At 41.5% G+C, this 18,413-nt stretch overlaps 1 protein-coding gene across 1 annotated transcript in view; it reads left to right on the forward strand.

Moving 5' to 3' along the window:
- LOC126269481 (peroxidase-like) overlaps nucleotides 1-16,267 on the forward strand; it is a 188,311-nt gene extending 172,044 nt beyond the window's left edge. Inside the window, exons 16-17 of the mRNA XM_049973997.1 lie at nucleotides 14,028-14,133; nucleotides 16,075-16,267. Of these exons, the coding sequence (XP_049829954.1) occupies nucleotides 14,028-14,133; nucleotides 16,075-16,156 (188 nt within the window). The 3' untranslated portion in view covers nucleotides 16,157-16,267. The remainder of the gene's footprint in view (nucleotides 1-14,027; nucleotides 14,134-16,074) is intronic.
- Nucleotides 16,268-18,413: the final 2,146 nt, after the last annotated feature.

An 18,413-nucleotide genomic window follows, 5' to 3' on the forward strand; every position in this document is an offset into this window, starting at 1 on the left:
TTAGTCATTATTTCATTTAAGGCCACAATGGAAAGGATAGGTGACAATGCACTACTCTGTTTCACATGACTTATTTGCTAGAACCAATCCATTCTTTCATTTTCCACTTTCATACAGACTTCCTCAGTACAACTCCTTCAATCTGCTTGTTGTCTCTTTTTTCATTCCTTTCTTTTCTAGTGCTTCCCAGATTGTTCTTCTACAGACGCTATCAAATGCCTTTCCTATATCGAGAATGGCCATCAGAAGACCTTCTCCGAATTCGTAGTGCTGTACTGGAGGTACCTCACTCCGGATATGATGTCAACAGCTGACCTCCTAGGACTGAAACTATGTTGCTCCTCTCTCAGTTTGTTCTCGACCCTTGTTAGGATTCTGTTCTCCAGGATCTTCTCACATACCTTCTCACAGAATGGTATTAGTGTGACTCCCCTATAGTTTCTACAGTCCTTCCTACTCCCTTTCTTGAGTATAGGGACAATTAGTGCCCTCTTGCAATCTTCTGGAGTCTTCTACTCATTGCACACCATCGCCATACACACAGTGTTTCCCAACATACCCTGCTGCCTTCACCATTTCGACTCTTTCTTCGTCCACACCTCGTGCCTTTCTTCCTTGCATCTTGTCCGTGCCATTTGAATTTCCTTCCATGTCAGGTCCTCCTTCCCCCCCCCCCCTCCCTCCCTCCACGAGTTTACGTCTACCTCCTATAGTTTATTATCCTCATCTCCAAGTCAGTTCGGATTTAGAAAGTGTTCAAAATACTCCTTCCGCACAACCTTCAGTGTCTCTTTGTTATTAACCTCTTTCTCCTTTCCATCCATCATTGTTGCAGCCTCTCTCAAACCTTTCCTCTTATTTTTGACCATTCCATAAAGCACTTTCTTCCTTCTGCTGCTGTCCTCCTCCATCATCTTTATCCATTCTTCTATCCACCTCCTTCTCTCCTCAGCCACTGTCTTATTGGTCTCTTTCTATTTGTTTCTTATTGTCCTCTCTTGCTAATTCCCTCCTTTTTCTTAACTACAGTCTGAGCCTTTTTCTTCCTTACCATTACCTCCTTGACTCCTTCATTTCACCATACCGCTTCCGTTTTCTATCACTTGTCCTTCCACATACAGTTATACAGATTCTACCACAGCACATTTAAATTGTCCTCATTCATCTTCTCCTGCCTTTGGTTGAAGTATCAACCTTCCCTTATAATATCCTGATATTCTTCCTCGACTTCCTTTTCCTTCAGTTTCCATTCTCTGATTCTCCTTTCCTGGTTCTCTGCCTTCTCTCATTCCCTCCTGACTTCCGTGTCCATTACCAATAGTTGGTGGTCACTATTTAATGCCTCAAGTGATAGTACTTTTATATCCGTTGCAGTCCTCTTCGTTTCCCTGTCATAGAGCATGTAATCCAACAAAGGTTTCTGCGCTAGATTCATGCTGTATCGCGTTATTTGGTGGCTATCTTTCTTCCGAAACCAGGAGTTACCTTAACTCAACCATTTCTCATACAGAGTTCCAGTAATGTCTTTCATTTCTACTTCCCCATACTTCTGCTACCAGTACACTTTCCTACCCTTGTCTTTTATTCCCTGCGTGTGCACTGAAGTCTCCCATGACTACTATCCTTGTCCATTTCACTACATTTGTAATTCCTTCTCAACGTCCTCCTTCTCTTGATATGTACAGCCCACAAACAGCACACAGTTCAATTACCTCTGCGCTTCTGTTTGTCATTATTCTGATCTTCATTATCCTGCCGCTTATCCTTGAACCTCTTATTTTAGACTATCCCTCACAACAACTCCCACTCCCTTTTGTCTTTCTTCCTCATTTCCACTCCAATACAAGCTGTAGCCTCTTCTCAGTTCCCTAACGCTTTCTCCTTTTCATTTGTCTCTCCCATGCCTAAAATGTCCAGCTTTATGCTTTCCACCACAGCCGCTGTCCCCTCTCCCTTCCCTGTCAGTGTTCTAATGTTCAGAATTCTGATTCGTTGTCAGTTTACCTTGCCGGGTCGTTGCCTTTTACATCCATTCTTTCTGAGGCTAGTTCCCTTGTTGAAAGTTGGTGGGCCTCTCACAGCTTCACCAGAGCCCCGTGAGCTGACAGGTCTTACACAACTACCATATCGGTCCTTGAGCACATAATTCACCCCTATAGGCCATCCCCTGCTTTGCGGTATTGTCCGCCTCCCATCAGTTGGACGAAGGTTTGATATTCTGATAGGCACTGAGATGCATGAAAAACTCCCTTTTGCTTAAAATGGAGCTAAAATTGGCCGAATTATATTCATTTGGTGTTTCATTCTGAAAACACATGGGAACTTCAAGGATAATTTCAAATCTTTCCCAATTTTTTTCCTCGGTTACATGCATAACGTCAAATATTTAATGGTTCAAATGGCTCTGAGCACTATGGGACTTAACTTCTGAGGTCATTAGTCCCCTAGAACTTAGAACTGCTTAAACCTAACTAACCTATGGACATCACAAACGTGCATGCCCGAGGCAGGATTCGAACCTGCGACCGTAGCGGTCGCGAGGTTCCAGACTGCAGCGCCTAGAACCGCTCGGCCACCCCGGGTGGCAAAATATTTAATATACTAACTCATTTGTAAAGCAATCTTACATTTGAAACTGAAAGCAATCTAACATTTGAAACTGTTTTGAACGTCGGAGTACGATTCTTTAAAGAACTGGGGGCTTACTGGTGTGCAACTAACGCCACTCTTTCTTTTGTTGCTTTAAGCTTAATTACAGATCTGATCATGGCAGTAGCAGAAACGTTGTTATAAATAAATAAATTACTAAATGATCTAGACGACTTTATTCATAAAAATACACAATGGTTGCAGACGCAGTTAGGAAATTTGTGTTCTTTATTCAAAAATGGTTCAAATGGCTCTGAGCACTATAGGGCTTAACATCTGAGGTCATCAGTCCCGTAGAACGTAGAACTACTTAAACCTAACTAATCTAAGGATACCACACGCATCCATGCCCGAGTCAGAATTCGAACCTGCGAGCATAGCAGTCACGCGGTTCCGGATTGAAGCGCCTAGAACCTCTCGGCCACCGCGGCCGGCGTTCTTTATTAAACCGCCTCCGTAGAGGAGGGGTCAGTGTAGATTGCTGCCATGTGGAGCATTCGAGTTCTATTCGTGATGCTGCCAAGGACTTTCTCTTGGTAGGAGGACTGGGTGGGGATGCATTCAGTTGAGGAGCTGCCTGTTTCAGAGGTAGCGGCTCTGAGGTGTGAATGACGACAACGGCTGGGAGAGCGGAGTCCTCACCCAAAGTTCCTCCATATAACGTCCACCTAAATCCATTGTCCGAGGGTGACGCAGCTGGCTTCCGACATCGCATAGCCTGATCGCGAAGTTTCGAGTTTTTTGCTAAGCGAAGACGTAAAGCATAGACGACATAAAAATGCTGAATTTTTATTACATGATGCCATATTTTTAAGTAACAGCTCAAGGCATACTAACATTTTTCTACTGTTATTAATCCTAGAAAGTCTTGCACAGGTCTTCACAAATAACAGGAATACCAAGTACCACTTTCCGTAATATTTATTCCTTAATACGAGAGTTCCCCAGATAGTATGGGAAATATTCACAAACGGTTGTGCAAAGTCTATCGAGCATCTGATGTTGCAGTGAGCTGATGTTTGGGCCATTAAATGATGCCATTCGTGGAAGACATTTTGAAGACGATGACGGCGTGTTTCCGTCACCATCAAAAGCATTGGTACGGACAGGATATATACGCCATTGTTTCGCTCTGGAGGAAGGCGATAGAACGGGATGGAGATTATGTGGAAAAATAGGGTGGGTAGATAAAACACTATCCTTCGTTTGTGTAATTCTCATTATGTTCAATAAAGGAGAGTTGAAGAAGAAATACGGTGCATTACTTCCTGGTTCGTTGCACCTTCTGCCAATAAAATGCAGTCTTAATTCGCCTTCCCCACAAAGTTTTCTGTCTGATGGTTACAATTTAAATTGTTTGTAATTGATAATACCTAGGTATTTTGTTAATCGACAGCTTTAAGTCTGTGTGATGTATCATGTACGGCAGTTGACTGAAAAGTAATGCCTCCACCTTCGTAACTCATCAACAGTTGGCAGCATTGGTATGCGGCAGGTACTGGCTTGTTCCGTAGCCTCGTCTCTACAACTCCAGTTGGTGGGAAGCCTTAGCATTGAACGGCTGTGTTGTTACAGTGTTAAGTATGGAACCCTGCGCAGACGGTTGGTCAATGCGATTTAGGCAACGTGCAATTATTGAATTCTTGATAGCAGAAGGTGTCAGCCCAAAGGAGATTCATCAAAGAATGAAAGCAGTTTATGGTGATTGTGTTGATGTGAGTACTGTGGGTCGTGGGCGAGTAAGTTTAAAGATGTAGAGGCGGGAACATCTGACCTGCGTGACAAACAAAGAGTTGGATGTCCTGTGACAGCAACCACCGAGTTTCACAAGCAAAATGTTGACAGATTGATTCAGGACGATCGTCGTATCACTCAGAGAGAAACTGCAAACACAATCGGCATTTCACAAAAACCTGTGGGTCACATTATTGCTTTGCTTGGCTATCGGAAGATCTGTGCACGATGGGTACCCCGGATGCTGACTCCTGAAATGAAAGTGCACAGACACAAAATTTGCCAGGAACAACTCTAGCTTTACTAGAATGAAGGTGACGCCTTTCTCCATTGAGCTGTGACAGGAGACGAAACGTAGGTACACCATTACGACCTGGTGACGAAACGTCAATCTATGGAATATCGACACAAAGACAGCCCCCTAGGAAAAGAAATTCAACACGCAGTCCTCACATGGAAAAATCATGGCCACAGCGTTCTGGGACCTGCGTTCAAAGCGTTACATCACAACGCTGCAAACTCTGAAACGACACCTAACAAGGTACAGAAAGGAAAAGGGAAATGTTTTCCTGCAGCATGACAATGCCAAACCACACACTTCATGTGCCACCACAGCAGAACTTCAGAGACTGAAACCTCACCATCGTACAGCTTCCTCCATACAGTCCAGATCTGTAGCACCGTCTGACTTCCATCTGTTCCCGATAGTGAAAGACGATCTCCGGGGACATCATTACGCTTGTGATGAAGACGTTGAGAGAACTGTGAGACTGTGGTTGCGGAAACAGAGTGTTTACTAATCCGTGTCGGCTTCAGAAAACTTGTTCATAGTTGGCACAAATGTATCCAATTGGCTGGTAATTATGTGGAAAAGTGAATATTTGTAATTAAAGATCACATTCTAAGGATTATTTCTGCGTTTGATTTATTAAAATATTCCCATCCAAACCCAGTTAACGAAGGTGGAGGCATTACTTTTCATCCAACCCTCGTAGCGGAAATGTAACGTATTTCTTTTAAGATCTCATGTGGAGGACCCTCATACATTTTATTGTTTAGGGTCAATTGCTATTGTTCACAATATACAGATATCTTGTCTAAGTCGTTTTGTAACCTACTGTGATCTTATGATGAGTGTACTAGACTACTAGACGGTAAACGGTACCATCATCTGCAAACAATCTACGTAGATTGCTTGTATTGTCCTCTAAATCGTTTGTGCAGATTAAGAAGAACAATTGACCTATGACATTTCATTGAGGAACGCCAGATATAAGTACGGTTTCATTAGATGGCTTCCCGTCAGTTGATACCAACTGTGACCTGTCTGACAGGAAATTTCGAATCCATTTGTACAGCTGAAATGGTACTTCATTGGCAGGCAATTTGATTAGAAGCTGCTTCTAAAGAACCGTGTCAAGAGCCCTCTGAAAGTCTAGAAACATGGAATCAACATCATATTCCTTGCTGATACCACTCCTTACTTCGTGTGAACAAAAAGCCAATTGTGTTTAAGAAGAACGATATTTTATGAATCCATGTGTCAACATACCGTTTTCTTGGAGGTTTTTCTTTGATGTTTTAACACTGTAAATGTTCCATAGTTTTACCGAAAATCATGTCAGTCACGCGCGCCTATAAATCAACGGATTACTTGGATTTTCTTTCTTGAGTATTGGTGTGAGCTCAGCAATTTTCCAGTCTTCAAGTCGGATCTTTCGTCGAGAGAGCGGTTCCACATGATTGCTAAAGATAAAGAGCTATGTCATCAGTATACTCTGAAAGGAACGCAAATGGTATACAACCTGTACTGGAAGACTTTCCATTGTAAAGTGAAAAGTTATTTCACAAGACTAAGGATGTCTGCTTCAAAGCTGTTCACGTTGGCAGCTTTTCTTGATTCGAATTCTAAAATGTTTATTGCATCTTCTGTGACAAAAAATCGCATTTAGTTATTCCATTTCAGTGGCGTGGTCATCGGTAACGTTACCATTGGCAACACGCAGTGATGGTATTGCTTGTGTCTTGCCACTGTTTCACTACGCAAAATGGCTCTGAGCACTATGGGATTTAACATCTGAGGTCATCAGGCCCCTAGACTTAGAGCTATTTAAACCTAACTCATCTAAGGACAGCACACACATCCATGCCCGAGGCAGGATTCGAACCTGCGACCGTAGCAGCAGAGCGGTTCCGGACTGAAGTGCCTAGAACCGCTCGGCCACAACGGCCGGCATTCACTACACATACGACCTCTTTGGATTTTCTCCCAGATTACGCAACAAAGTTTCATTACGGAAGTTATTAAAAGCATTGCGCGTTGAAGTCTCAGCTAAGTTTCAGGCATCTGTTAACCGTGGCCAATCTCGAATATTCTGCATTCTTTTAAGTCCGGCGTGTTTTTTTATTTTTTATTTTTTGTTGCTCTCGCAGCAGTGTTGTGATGTGTTTAGTGTTCCTGATCCGTTTCCTAATAATTTATTTGATATAAAACTCGTATTTTCTGTTAAAGCTATCTCTTTTAATCTGTGTCACATTTTGTCGACGTCACCGTAGTTGGCAAAGAATGGTTAAAGACTTTCTCTTGGAAATGCACCAAGGGAATTTTTTCTGATTGAGCAGTGAATTTTTTAACATAACTAAATAACGCATATATGTTAATAATATCACATAATGTATTACTAGACACTTGTGTATTTGTATTTCAGTTATATGATTACCACAAGTACTAAATAGTTGTTTACATTGAGGCGACAAAAGTCATGCTCCAGCGATATGCACATATGCAGATGACGGTAGTATCGCGTACACAGGGAATACAAGGGTAATGCACTGGCGGAGCTGTCAATTGTACTCAGGTGATTCATGTGGAAAAGTTTCCGCAGCGTGACAGGAATTAACAGACTTTGAACGTGGAATAGTAGTTGGAGTTAGACGCATGGGACATTCCAGTTCGGAAATCGTTGGGGTATTCAATATGCTGAAATCCACAGTGTCAATAGTGTGCCGAGAATACCAAATTTTAGGCATTACCTCTCACCACAGGCAACACAGTGGTCTTCACTTAACGACCGAGAGCAGCGGCGTTTGTGCTGTCATTGCTAATAGGCAAACAACACTGCCTGAAATAACTGCAGAACCTTATACGGGACTTACCACGATCGTATCCGATATAAAAGTGCGGTGAAAGTTGGTGTTAATGGGTTATAGCAACAGACGACTGACGCAAGTGCCTTTGCTAACACCCCGACATCGTCTGCAGCGCCTCTCCTGGGCTAATTACCATATCGATCGGACCCTAGTCGACTGAAAAAACATGTACTTGGTCAGATAAGTTCCAGTTTCAGTTGGTAAGAGCTGAAGATAGATTTAGAGTGTGGCAGAGACCCAACGAAGCCATGGACCACGTTGTCAACAAGACTGTGCAAGTTGGTGGCGGCTCCAAAACGGTGTGGACTGTGTTTATGTGGAAATGGACTGGGTTCTCTGGTCCAGCTGACCGGGCCATTAACTGGAAATGGTATGTTCGGCTGCTTGGAGAACATTTGTAGCCATTCATGAACTTAATGTTCCCAAACAACGATGGAATTTCTACGGATGACTATGCGCTATGTCATTGCGCCGCAACTGTTCGCGATTGGTTTGAGGAACATTCTGAACAGTTCGAGCTAATTATCTGGCCACCCACATCGCTTCCCATGATCCCATCGAACATTTATGGGACATAATATGCGACACAATCGAGAGGTCAGTTCGTGCACAAACTCCTGCACCGGCAACACTTCCGCAATCATGAACGGCTGTAGAGGAAGCATGGCTCAGTGGGGTCTGTGATCTTCCATCGACTTGTGGAGTCCATGCCACGTCGAACTGCTGCACTATGCTGGGCAAAAGGAGGTCCGACTCGATATTAGGAGGTATGGCATGACTTTTGTCGCCTCAATGTATTTCATTTGACGCTGGTTGGCTACAATAGTCTACGAGTTTTTCGACCTAGGTCTGGATGTATTAACATGTTAGTGGTAATTACGTAGTAAGGAAATCTTTTCTCATCGTGACAAATAAATACTGTGTTTTTAAAGTAAAAATCCACTTATTTCCCATCTAGAACTGCAATGACGTCTTCGTTGGGCTTGAAACGTTTTCTAGCCGGAAGTAAGAGTGAGTTAAACTGTCGAATAGTATGAATTTTCTAACGTTTCTTACTTCGGATCACTCAGCTTTTTATCACAGTACATCAGCGGACAGATGCATTGACCTCGAGGGAAACAACATTTTTTTTTAATTTTTGAAAACCAGACCTTTTATCAGAGCTTTTCTCATCCACTTCTTACAAAAACTGAAATGTTATTCACCACAGTTTGTACAGTAACCAGTAAGAAGCACCCTTTTGCATGCCGGCAAACACTGCCAGCGCCTTCTGCAGCACAGAATACCGATTTCACCCGTTTCGCTGCAGAGCCACTGCCTTCCACCGACTGTTCTTATCGTTATCTCTTTCGTGGAATGAAGTGATGGAACCGCAGTAAGAAGTCGATGGACAAAGGCATTTAGATTATTTTGTAAACGTTCGAAATTTGCCGACAAATTCGTTAGCACATTTGTTTCTGGCCAGCAGTCAACAAATGTGGCCTGCTTTTTGCTCAAAGCTTTATAGTAGTCAGTTCCTGTGAAATGATCCGTGCCCATTCTTTTATGTGTCTATGGCATCATCTATTCTACATCCCTTTAACTGCTGACCGTTCAATACCGTGCTGTGCATTTTGCCGAGGTTTACACCTGTGGCCGGAGTTTTGGCAAATCCTTCAAGAGAAAATCGTCAAAACTAGTAGTGTGTTGAATTCAGCTGCCCAATTCTTATCTGTTTAAAATAAATGTGCAGAACTCGTCAATAACTCTGGGTAAATTTCCGTTTTTGATCAACGGCCCAGTACACGGTGTTTCACATAAGGTGTTTCTCTCTATCACGATATAATAAGTTAAAGGAATATTTATTTAGATAGCTAAACGTAAGAAACGTTACTCGTTCTGCGGAATTATGAACACAGTTGATTTAGCTATCTTCCAGGAAATTACAGCAACGACATATAATTTTTAAACACATATTAGAAAGAGTAACGTTTTTTGTGTTTACCTATCCAAATAAATGTTCTCTTCACTTACTACTTTGTAACAGACAGAGAAAAACCTCTTGTCCGCAACATGTAGTATATGGAGCCATATACACAAAACCATCTCGTAAATCAAGTTGGCACTTGTTGTTACTGAACAACATGTAGCAACATAACGGTATTCCACTAGGTGGTGAAAGTTTCTCCCAATCTTTTAACAAAAAGCCTGCTGAGCGTTGATTCCTTGAGTTCTGTGTGTGTTTGATATCTGCACACTTGAACATTAACATTACTACCTAACATGAAACAAATGTCCCCTCCCCTGAAGGGCTGTAAAGTTAAAGATTATCAGCCATGAGGTGCAGTTCTGGAACGAAAAGTAAATGACGCTCTGTTGTGCTGCCTTTATGACTGTGTTCCATGTTTTCTTTCGTCCCCTTACACAAACAGCTGTAGTTTAAAAATGCAAGGTTTGTTCTAACGATCTCTTTTCACCGCACTTAGGTATTCTGTCGAGACAGTAGCGTTAGTTCCATGTCACACAGAGCGATGGACTGTATTTTATATGAAATTGTGGTAACGTGGTGTTACTTAAGCTCCACACCTTTGGAGAGCACTGAAAATATAGTTGTTTTATGGGTGCGTGTTTCACAAGGACCTTTATTGTAATTCTTCTTGAGAAAGAAGCGCAACAACGAGCAAAGGACCCTCACATCGGATAGGAAGACAGAAAGACAGAGATTGATGTGTTACTTAGATGAGAACTAAAATCCCAGACAGGGTATCGGAACAGGAAACAAAAATGGTAGAATGCGAGGCGTGTTTTTTAAGTAAGGTCCATTTGAACATAAGTACAAAACGAAAGGTTATTTCAAAAAAAGTAAATTTATTATCAGAAAGTACATACTTCACTCTATTTTTCGACATAGTTGCCAAGTTTGTTGAAACACGTATCATACCTCTCAACTAATTTTAAAATACCATCTTCATAAAAACTTGCCGCCTGCTCCGATAACCAAGAGTTCACTGCCGTTTTCACGTCATCGTCATCATTGCAACGGTTGCCACTGAGGTGTTGTTTGAGGCGGAGGAACAGATGGTAATATCTTGGCGCAAGATCATGACTGTAGGGTGGTTAGTCTAAAACTTCCCAACAAAAACTGTCCAATAAATTGCGGGTCTGACCTGCAGTGTGAGGTCTTGCATTGTCATGGAGAAGGACAATTATCTTCGTCAACATGCCACGTCTTTTGTTTTGAATCGCTCTTCGTAGCTTTCTCAGGGTTTGGCAGTATGCTTCTGGATTGAAAGTGGTTTCTCGTTGCATGAAGTCGACCAACAAAACACCATGCCTATCCCAAAAAACCGACGTCATGGTTTTGCGCTGTGACAGAGTCTGATTAACCTTCATCTGAACAGGCGAGTGTGCTTGCTCTGTTGCTTCGATTCGGGCGTGTTGTGGAAAACCCATGTTTCGTCTCCCGTTACGATCTGACTCAAGAAGCCGTAACCTTCTTCGTGATAACAAGTCAAGAGCTTCATCGCACGCTCAAATATTTGGTTTTTGTGATCTTCTGTTAGGAGTTTCGGGACCCAACGGGAGCACAGTTTCCTAAACTTTAGGTGTTCAGAAACAATGTTGTAAAGCACTGATCTCGACAAGTCGGGAAATTCGTTTGAGAGACCTTTTATTGTGAAGCGCCTGTTCTCATGAATCCTCGCTTCAACTGAAGCCACCAAATCGTCTGGAATCAAAGAAGGGCGACAGAAGCGGTTATCATCATGGACATTGTCAGGGCCATCTTTGAAATCTCGTACCCACTTACGCACTTTGCTTTCACTCATAACAGTATCACCATACACTTCGCAAATCTGTCGATGAATTTCTGCAGCAGACGGGTTGCTTGCTCACAAAAACCGTATCACTGAGCGAACCTCACACGTGGCGGGCGAGTTGAGAGTCTTAAACATTTTGAAAGCATAAAACAGAGCCGTACAGTTATCTACAGAGCTGAAACTGAGCACAGTTGTTCCCGAGGCATGCCTGTACACTATCCACGCGCTCGTTGCGGTATGCGAGCGAACTACTAGTGTCTACAACAAAACGGACATTACTTAAAAAACACGCCTCGTACTTGTTTTGGTGGAGTCCGTCGTAGACCTCAGACGAACCACACAACACTATAATCTTTACTCATCATTGCTATGCAGCCTATTTACTTTTAACATCCAGTAAGCTGGGGTTACTTTGCCCTTTGCAGGTAACTTTTGCCTACTGGTCGTAAAAAGTTTCAAATTTTTTTCACGCTAAAATTATGTCATTAGCATGGAGTAAACAAGGCAGGATTCATAAGAACGATCTAGAAAATCGTGAATTCCGCGACGTAATACTGTGTTGGCAGCACTGGACTCAATGTTGATCATAAATAGTTCAACAACTATTACACCCCAATAATTTCTGCCTGGAGGGTCACATCAGTTAAACTGAAAGTGTGGTGGACGTAATTTTGCATTCTATTTGTGTTAGGTAATAAGAAGAGAAACTTTCGTTTGTGTGAAATACAATTCAGATAAAATCTTTAACATTTCTGTAAAATGGTGCATATTTTTGCAAAATATGGGGTTACTTTTGCCCTGTCCAATTGCTCTGTCCGAAGTAACCCCAGAATAAAGATGTAGTTGTGCTCGAATATAATACAGCTTCTGGAAGTTTTTCTGATGTACAAGATTGTGTCCAACGCCACAAAATGTTGAAAGATAAATTAGCAGTTGGGCAATATTTATGTGTGTGTGTGTGTGTGTGTGTGTGTGTGTGAATTCGTAAGGGACCAAACTCCTGAGGTCATCGGTCCCTAGAGTGGCACACTACTTAAACTAACTTATGTTAAGAACAACACACACACCCATGTCCATGGGAGGACTCGAACCTTCGGTAGGAGGGGCCACGCAATCCGTGACATGGCGCCAAAACCAGGCGGCCTAACCGCGCAATATGCTTCAGTTTTTTTACGACAAAGACGAATATTCCAGAATTGGGAAAGAGGTGAGCGATGAGGGTGCAAAAGTGCTACTGCAAAAGGACAGAACAGTAAGATAAACTATTTGATCCCAGGGAGGATTCCATAAGAATTATCAGTCCAACACGACTAACAAAACATGGCTATTTTCAGTTACCAGAGCTTCAGTAATTAATGTAATAAGGTTCAAACTCATATTGTACAGTAGCCTTAACATACAATACATTCTCTTCGCAAATAATTGCTATAGTGCAACATATGACTTGAAAATGAATTAGTTTACTTGTGAAAGATACTACATTTGTATATTCAGTGTATCATCTTCTGAATGAAGTTCAATATTCGATGTTCCTGCCTTCAAAATATAGTGTTTTAATTATTTTATGCCCTTGAACTTCTAATCTAGATATATTCATTGAGTTTGCTTTGTCCGAACATCATTTTACCGCTTTTTTCCTGAAGAAGTGACTAAGTGGGTCGAAGTAGCCCTGAGTGTGGACGGAATTGGCCCACTTTTATTTAATGGTACCACAGTAAGAGATGTAATGTGTATTGTTTAATATCTTTTTAAATTTGTTGTTTTTCTCTCTGCCACAGTCAATCGTTTTCTTGCCTTATATAAAAAGGTAAACTGGGGACCAAAGTAACCCCGGTCTACAGTTCGGGCGTTTGGTTGCTTCGATGGATCTCGCTTCATAACTCGTTTTTCATAGATTAATCGTGGGTCCAAACACATAAAAATAAACTGCATGCTTTATTAATAAAGACATTTGAACCATGATGATAATGATGCAAGCTGAAGAAATTAACCAAAATTTGTGCCACAACCGTGACTTGAACAAAGATTTCGTTGTTTATGAGGCGGGTGTGCCAGAAAAATAGGTAACACAGTTGCATGGATTATCCTAGTCCAGTGCTCTCCCTAACACAAACTTCAGTTCCCGTCTTCAGGTTATTTTCCGCTTCTTACATCGTCACTATTGCCGAGGCTCTCCGGTACTGGAATAGCACCCCAACTTTGGACGTAATGGGGAAATCCCGCCTGTACCTCTGGCGTACGTGATCTTTAGATCAGATATAATTTTTTTCTTTTCTTTTAGTCATATGAGTCTCAGCCTTATCTACGATAATGTTGTAAGCTGAAGAAATTAATTAAAGTAAGCTGAAGCTGTGAACTGAAATTTGTGTTAGGGAGACCTTGGACTAGGGTAGCTCGTGCTGCTATGATACCTACACTGCTACCGTGTTGTAAAGGCTAGCACTCCTCCCTAGTAAGCAATAAGATCCAGATTCAAGTCCCGGCTGTTGTACAAATTTTAATTCATAAAGTTGAGACTCATGTCTCAGCTTTAATTGTATCAGGTCTATATATTTGAATCATGTTAGTATATTAACAGTTTTTGTGTGCTACTAGAAACAACTGCATATCTTGCAGTTACGGGAAACACCAATAGCGTAATCCGCTGGTTTTCATTATTATCATAGTGCTTATTACTCGGTTTCATTATCGTTTCAGCACAACTGGACAGCATCAGGAAGACAAGTTTAGCGAGAGTGTTGTGCGACAATACGAATGACCTGGCCCAGGTGCAGCCGCTAGTGTTCGTCCAAGCTTCATTCTTGTAAGTTTCTTATACATTTGTACTTAATTATGGTTTGTTACAGCGGAATCTTTCTCCCCATACAGTTCAAAGTCAGCTATAGGTTTCCTGGCTGTTGTAAGTACAAAATCTTTATCTGTCAGGCCATTGTGTATAAGGAGCACACTGTTCACTTAAAAATTATTTGCACTCTAAAAAATTATTGTCACTTAAGAGTCCATTGACACGCATTCTAGCTAATACACTAACTGGCCATTAAAATTGCTACACCACGAAGATGACGTGCTACAGACGCGAAATTTAACCGACAGGAAGAAGATGCTGTGATATGCAAATGATTAGCTTTTCAGAGCATTCACACGAGACTGGCGCCAGTGGCGACACCTACAACGTGGTGACATGAAGAAAGTTTCCAACCGATTTCTCATACACGAACGGCAGTTGTCCGACGTTGCCTGGTGAAACGTTGTGATGCCTCATGTAAGGAGGAAAAATGCGTAGCATCACGTTTCCGACTTTGATCAAGAACAGATTGTAGCCTATCGCGATTGCGGTTTATCGTATCGCGACATTGCTGCTCGCGTTGGTCGAGATCCAGACTGTTAGCAGAATATGGAATCGGTGGGTTCAGGAGGGTAATACGGAACGCCGTGCTGGATCCCAACGGCCTCGTATCACTAGCAGTCGAGACGACAGGCATCTTATCCATATGGCTGTAACGGATCGTACAGCCACGTCTGGATCCCTAAGTCAACTGATGGGGACGTTTGCAAGACAACAACTATCTGCACGAACAGTTCGACGACGTTTGCAGCAATATGGACTATCAGCTCGGAGACCATGACTGCGGTGACCCTTGACGCTGCATCACAGACAGGAGCGCCTGCGATGGTGTACTCAACGACGAACCTGGTTGCACGAATGGCAAAACGTCATTTTTTCTGACGAATCCAGGTTCTGTGTGCAGCATCATGATGGTCGCATCCGTGTTTGGCGACATCGCGGTGAACGCACATTGGAAGAGTGTATTCGTCATCGCCATACTGGCGTATCACCCTTCTTGATGGTATGGGGTACCATTGGTTACACGTATCGGTCACCTCTTGTTCGCATTGACGGCACTTCGAACAGTGGAAGTTACATTTCAAATGTGTTACTACCCGTGGCTCTACCCTTCATTCGATCCCTGCGAAACCCTACATTTCAGCAGGATAATGCACTACCGCATGTTGCAGGTCCTGTACGGGACTTTCTGGATACAGAAAATGTTCGACTACTGCCCTGGCCAGCACATTCTCCAGATCTGGTCAATGGTGTCCGAGCAACTGGCTCGTCACAATACGGCAGTCACTACTCTTGATGAACTGTGGTTTTAGTGTTGAAGCTGCATGGGAAGCTGTACCTGTGCACCCCATCCAAGATCTGTTTGACTCAATGCCCAGGTGTATGAAGGCCGTTGTTACGGCCAGAGGTGGTTGTTGTGAGTACTGATTTCTCAGGATCTATGCACCCAAATTAAGTGAAAATGTAATCACATGTCAGTTCTAGTATAATATATTTGTCCAATGAATACCCGTTTATCATCTGCATTTCCTCTTGGTGTAGCAATTTTAATGGCCAGTAGTGTAGTAGAAAGTTCTTCCCACGACATGTTCTTATTTTCTGGTGAATTACTAATATAATCCATATAAGATAATGCTGCATTCCTGATTATTCGAAAATGTTTTATTTACAACCTGGAGTAAAAACATAATCGCAAACTTTTGTAATGCATCACTCATAAATACAACACTGCAGCTGTTATGAATTACCAGCACAACCGCAGGCCCATTGTGGAAATCCGAAAGTGCTTTGATGATTTAGTGGTAAAACGTATTTGTTAGACCCCTACACCAAACCGCACAACAATTTCTCTAAATATGTAAGTAAAATAAACAACGAAAACTTTTCTCCTAATTACAGGAACCAAAGAGTCAGCTGCACGAGTCAGTCAATACCTCGAGTCGACCTCAGACACTGGAGGGATGAACCAGTACCTGTGTGAAATCTGCTTTGTGTAGCACTGCAAAGAATGTGGGCTTGCTCTAAGGACATACGAGTACTGCCGCAATTCGAATGTTTAGCATGTTTCCAAATAAAATGACATTCTTTTGAATGTACAGTTTTCTACAATGCTTTTCTTTCGGATTATGAACAACTGAATAAATCACAACATATTTCTATTTGCGTGTAGTGTAGCATGTCTTGTGTTCGCGCGTCTGTGTCTGTGTGAGTGTGTGTGTGTGTGTGTGTGTGTGTGTGTGTGTGTGTGTGTGTGCTTCTAAGGTTAATATACAGTTCAGAAACGAAGAAATCCTGTAGATTTGAATTTACAGATAGCAATTTAATTTATTATTAGGAAAATTCAGTACTTTTTTGTGTTAAACCATTAGAAATCAAAGCTAGCATTGTTAGAGGCAGCTTTCTGCAAAACTGTCTCAGAAATCTGAATCAAGTTATCACAATGTTTGCCAAAGTATTTATATTTCTGTTTGTGAAAAACTAGAACCCATAATTCAGCTTCCATAAAAAATTTGTGAAACTTGCACTAATTGTATGCAGATTTCCTTGTGGAAGCTAGTGTAGTATGGAAATTACATACAAAATTTAACTAGTCTGTTTCCTCTGGCACATTTTAAAATGCACCAAAGATAGTACATGAAACAAATCAAGAGCGAAGCATGACTCAAAATTTTTCTTTAATGTGTATGTATAGTTTCGTCTGTACAAATCAAAAGTTGATGACGTTCTGTGCCATCATATGTACTTATTCTCCTGTGTGCTAGAGAAAATATAAAACTACTAATACATTATATTAATATATTATGCAATACAAATATATTCAGTAACTATACTATGCAAGTTCTGTGGCAGGATCAGAAAATTGGTGAATGTGTGTACTCTTTACAGAAAAGGTATAACGGAGACCAGTAGAAAGATGACAGTGAACACTTAAATGAAATGCTGAAAATTAATGGCAGTGATGGTGATGCAGGAAAGCTATTGTGTGAGAACAATGTAACACAAACATATACAATCTGCTTTTCAATAACATATATCAAAAACTATCTTGAAAACAACACTGAATTGATATGACACACAAGTTATGCAGTCAAATGTCTTCTGCAAGTGTACAACATTATAATATGATGAGTTCAAATGGTTCAAATAGCTCTGAGCACTATGGGACTCAACTGCCATGGTTATCAGTCCCCTAGAACTTAGAACTACTTAAACCTAACTAACCTAAGGACATCACACACATCCATGCCCGAGGCAGGATTCGAACCTGCGACCGTAGCAGTCGCGCGGCTCCAGACTGAAGCGCCTAGAACCGCGAGACCACCGCTGCGGGCTATGATGAGTTATGCAGTAGAATGTTTTTAAATGAATCTGCATGAATTTTAAAGCAATTAATGGCCACAGAAACCCAAATTCACTGTGAAATACCGAAAACCTGAAACCTCCATTATTTCAGAAAACATGTACCATTCAACAGTTTGCAGGTTTTTCTGTTCATAAAAATTCTGAACGTTTCACTTATGTTAATGTGTGCAGCTTTTACCTTTTGCATTTTACAAATCACGCATTCAGCCTTTTTGCAATCTTTTCAGCATCATTTGGGTTTAGTCACAAATGATCTCGTAAGTTATTATAAATTTCTGACCTTAGAACAGATTGATTTTTTCCTTGTGAAATGGAGTCTCGTACAGTACCTTCAATACATACATATCAACAATCCACTGCAAAAATAATTTATGTGAATGATGCAAAAGATCAAAATCATCTCTGATTGAAATCATTTCTACACTGTCTCGGAGTGGGTTATTTGGTGGGTTACGGAACAAATTACCGAGATATTCAGTATTTCCCCTAGGAAATAATAATGGATATGCTAATGAACCCAGTGACGAATCTAAAACAGGGATGTTTTGGACTGTACCAAAGTTTTTTTTATTTTTAATTTTTACATGGTGGCTCACCATCCAAAGTGGTAAAAATAGGGACCAAATCAGTTTGAACTGCGTCATTGTAACTCTGGAGGACTAAATTTTTACTAACGAAATACCCATACAAACAGGAACTTACATCAGATTTTGTGGTGAGAGCGGCAAATGAAGACAAAGTTAGTTTCGCTTACTCTGTCTGCCGACACCAGTAAACTATGTTATGTACAGTCTGCGTTGCCCCCGAAGGCTTCATTTCTATGAACTTTTGTTTTCCACCACTGACATCTGTCCTAGAACTCGTGACACTGTAGC

This window comes from Schistocerca gregaria, chromosome 1, assembly GCF_023897955.1.
Source record: "Schistocerca gregaria isolate iqSchGreg1 chromosome 1, iqSchGreg1.2, whole genome shotgun sequence".
Taxonomy (NCBI): domain Eukaryota; kingdom Metazoa; phylum Arthropoda; class Insecta; order Orthoptera; family Acrididae; genus Schistocerca; species Schistocerca gregaria.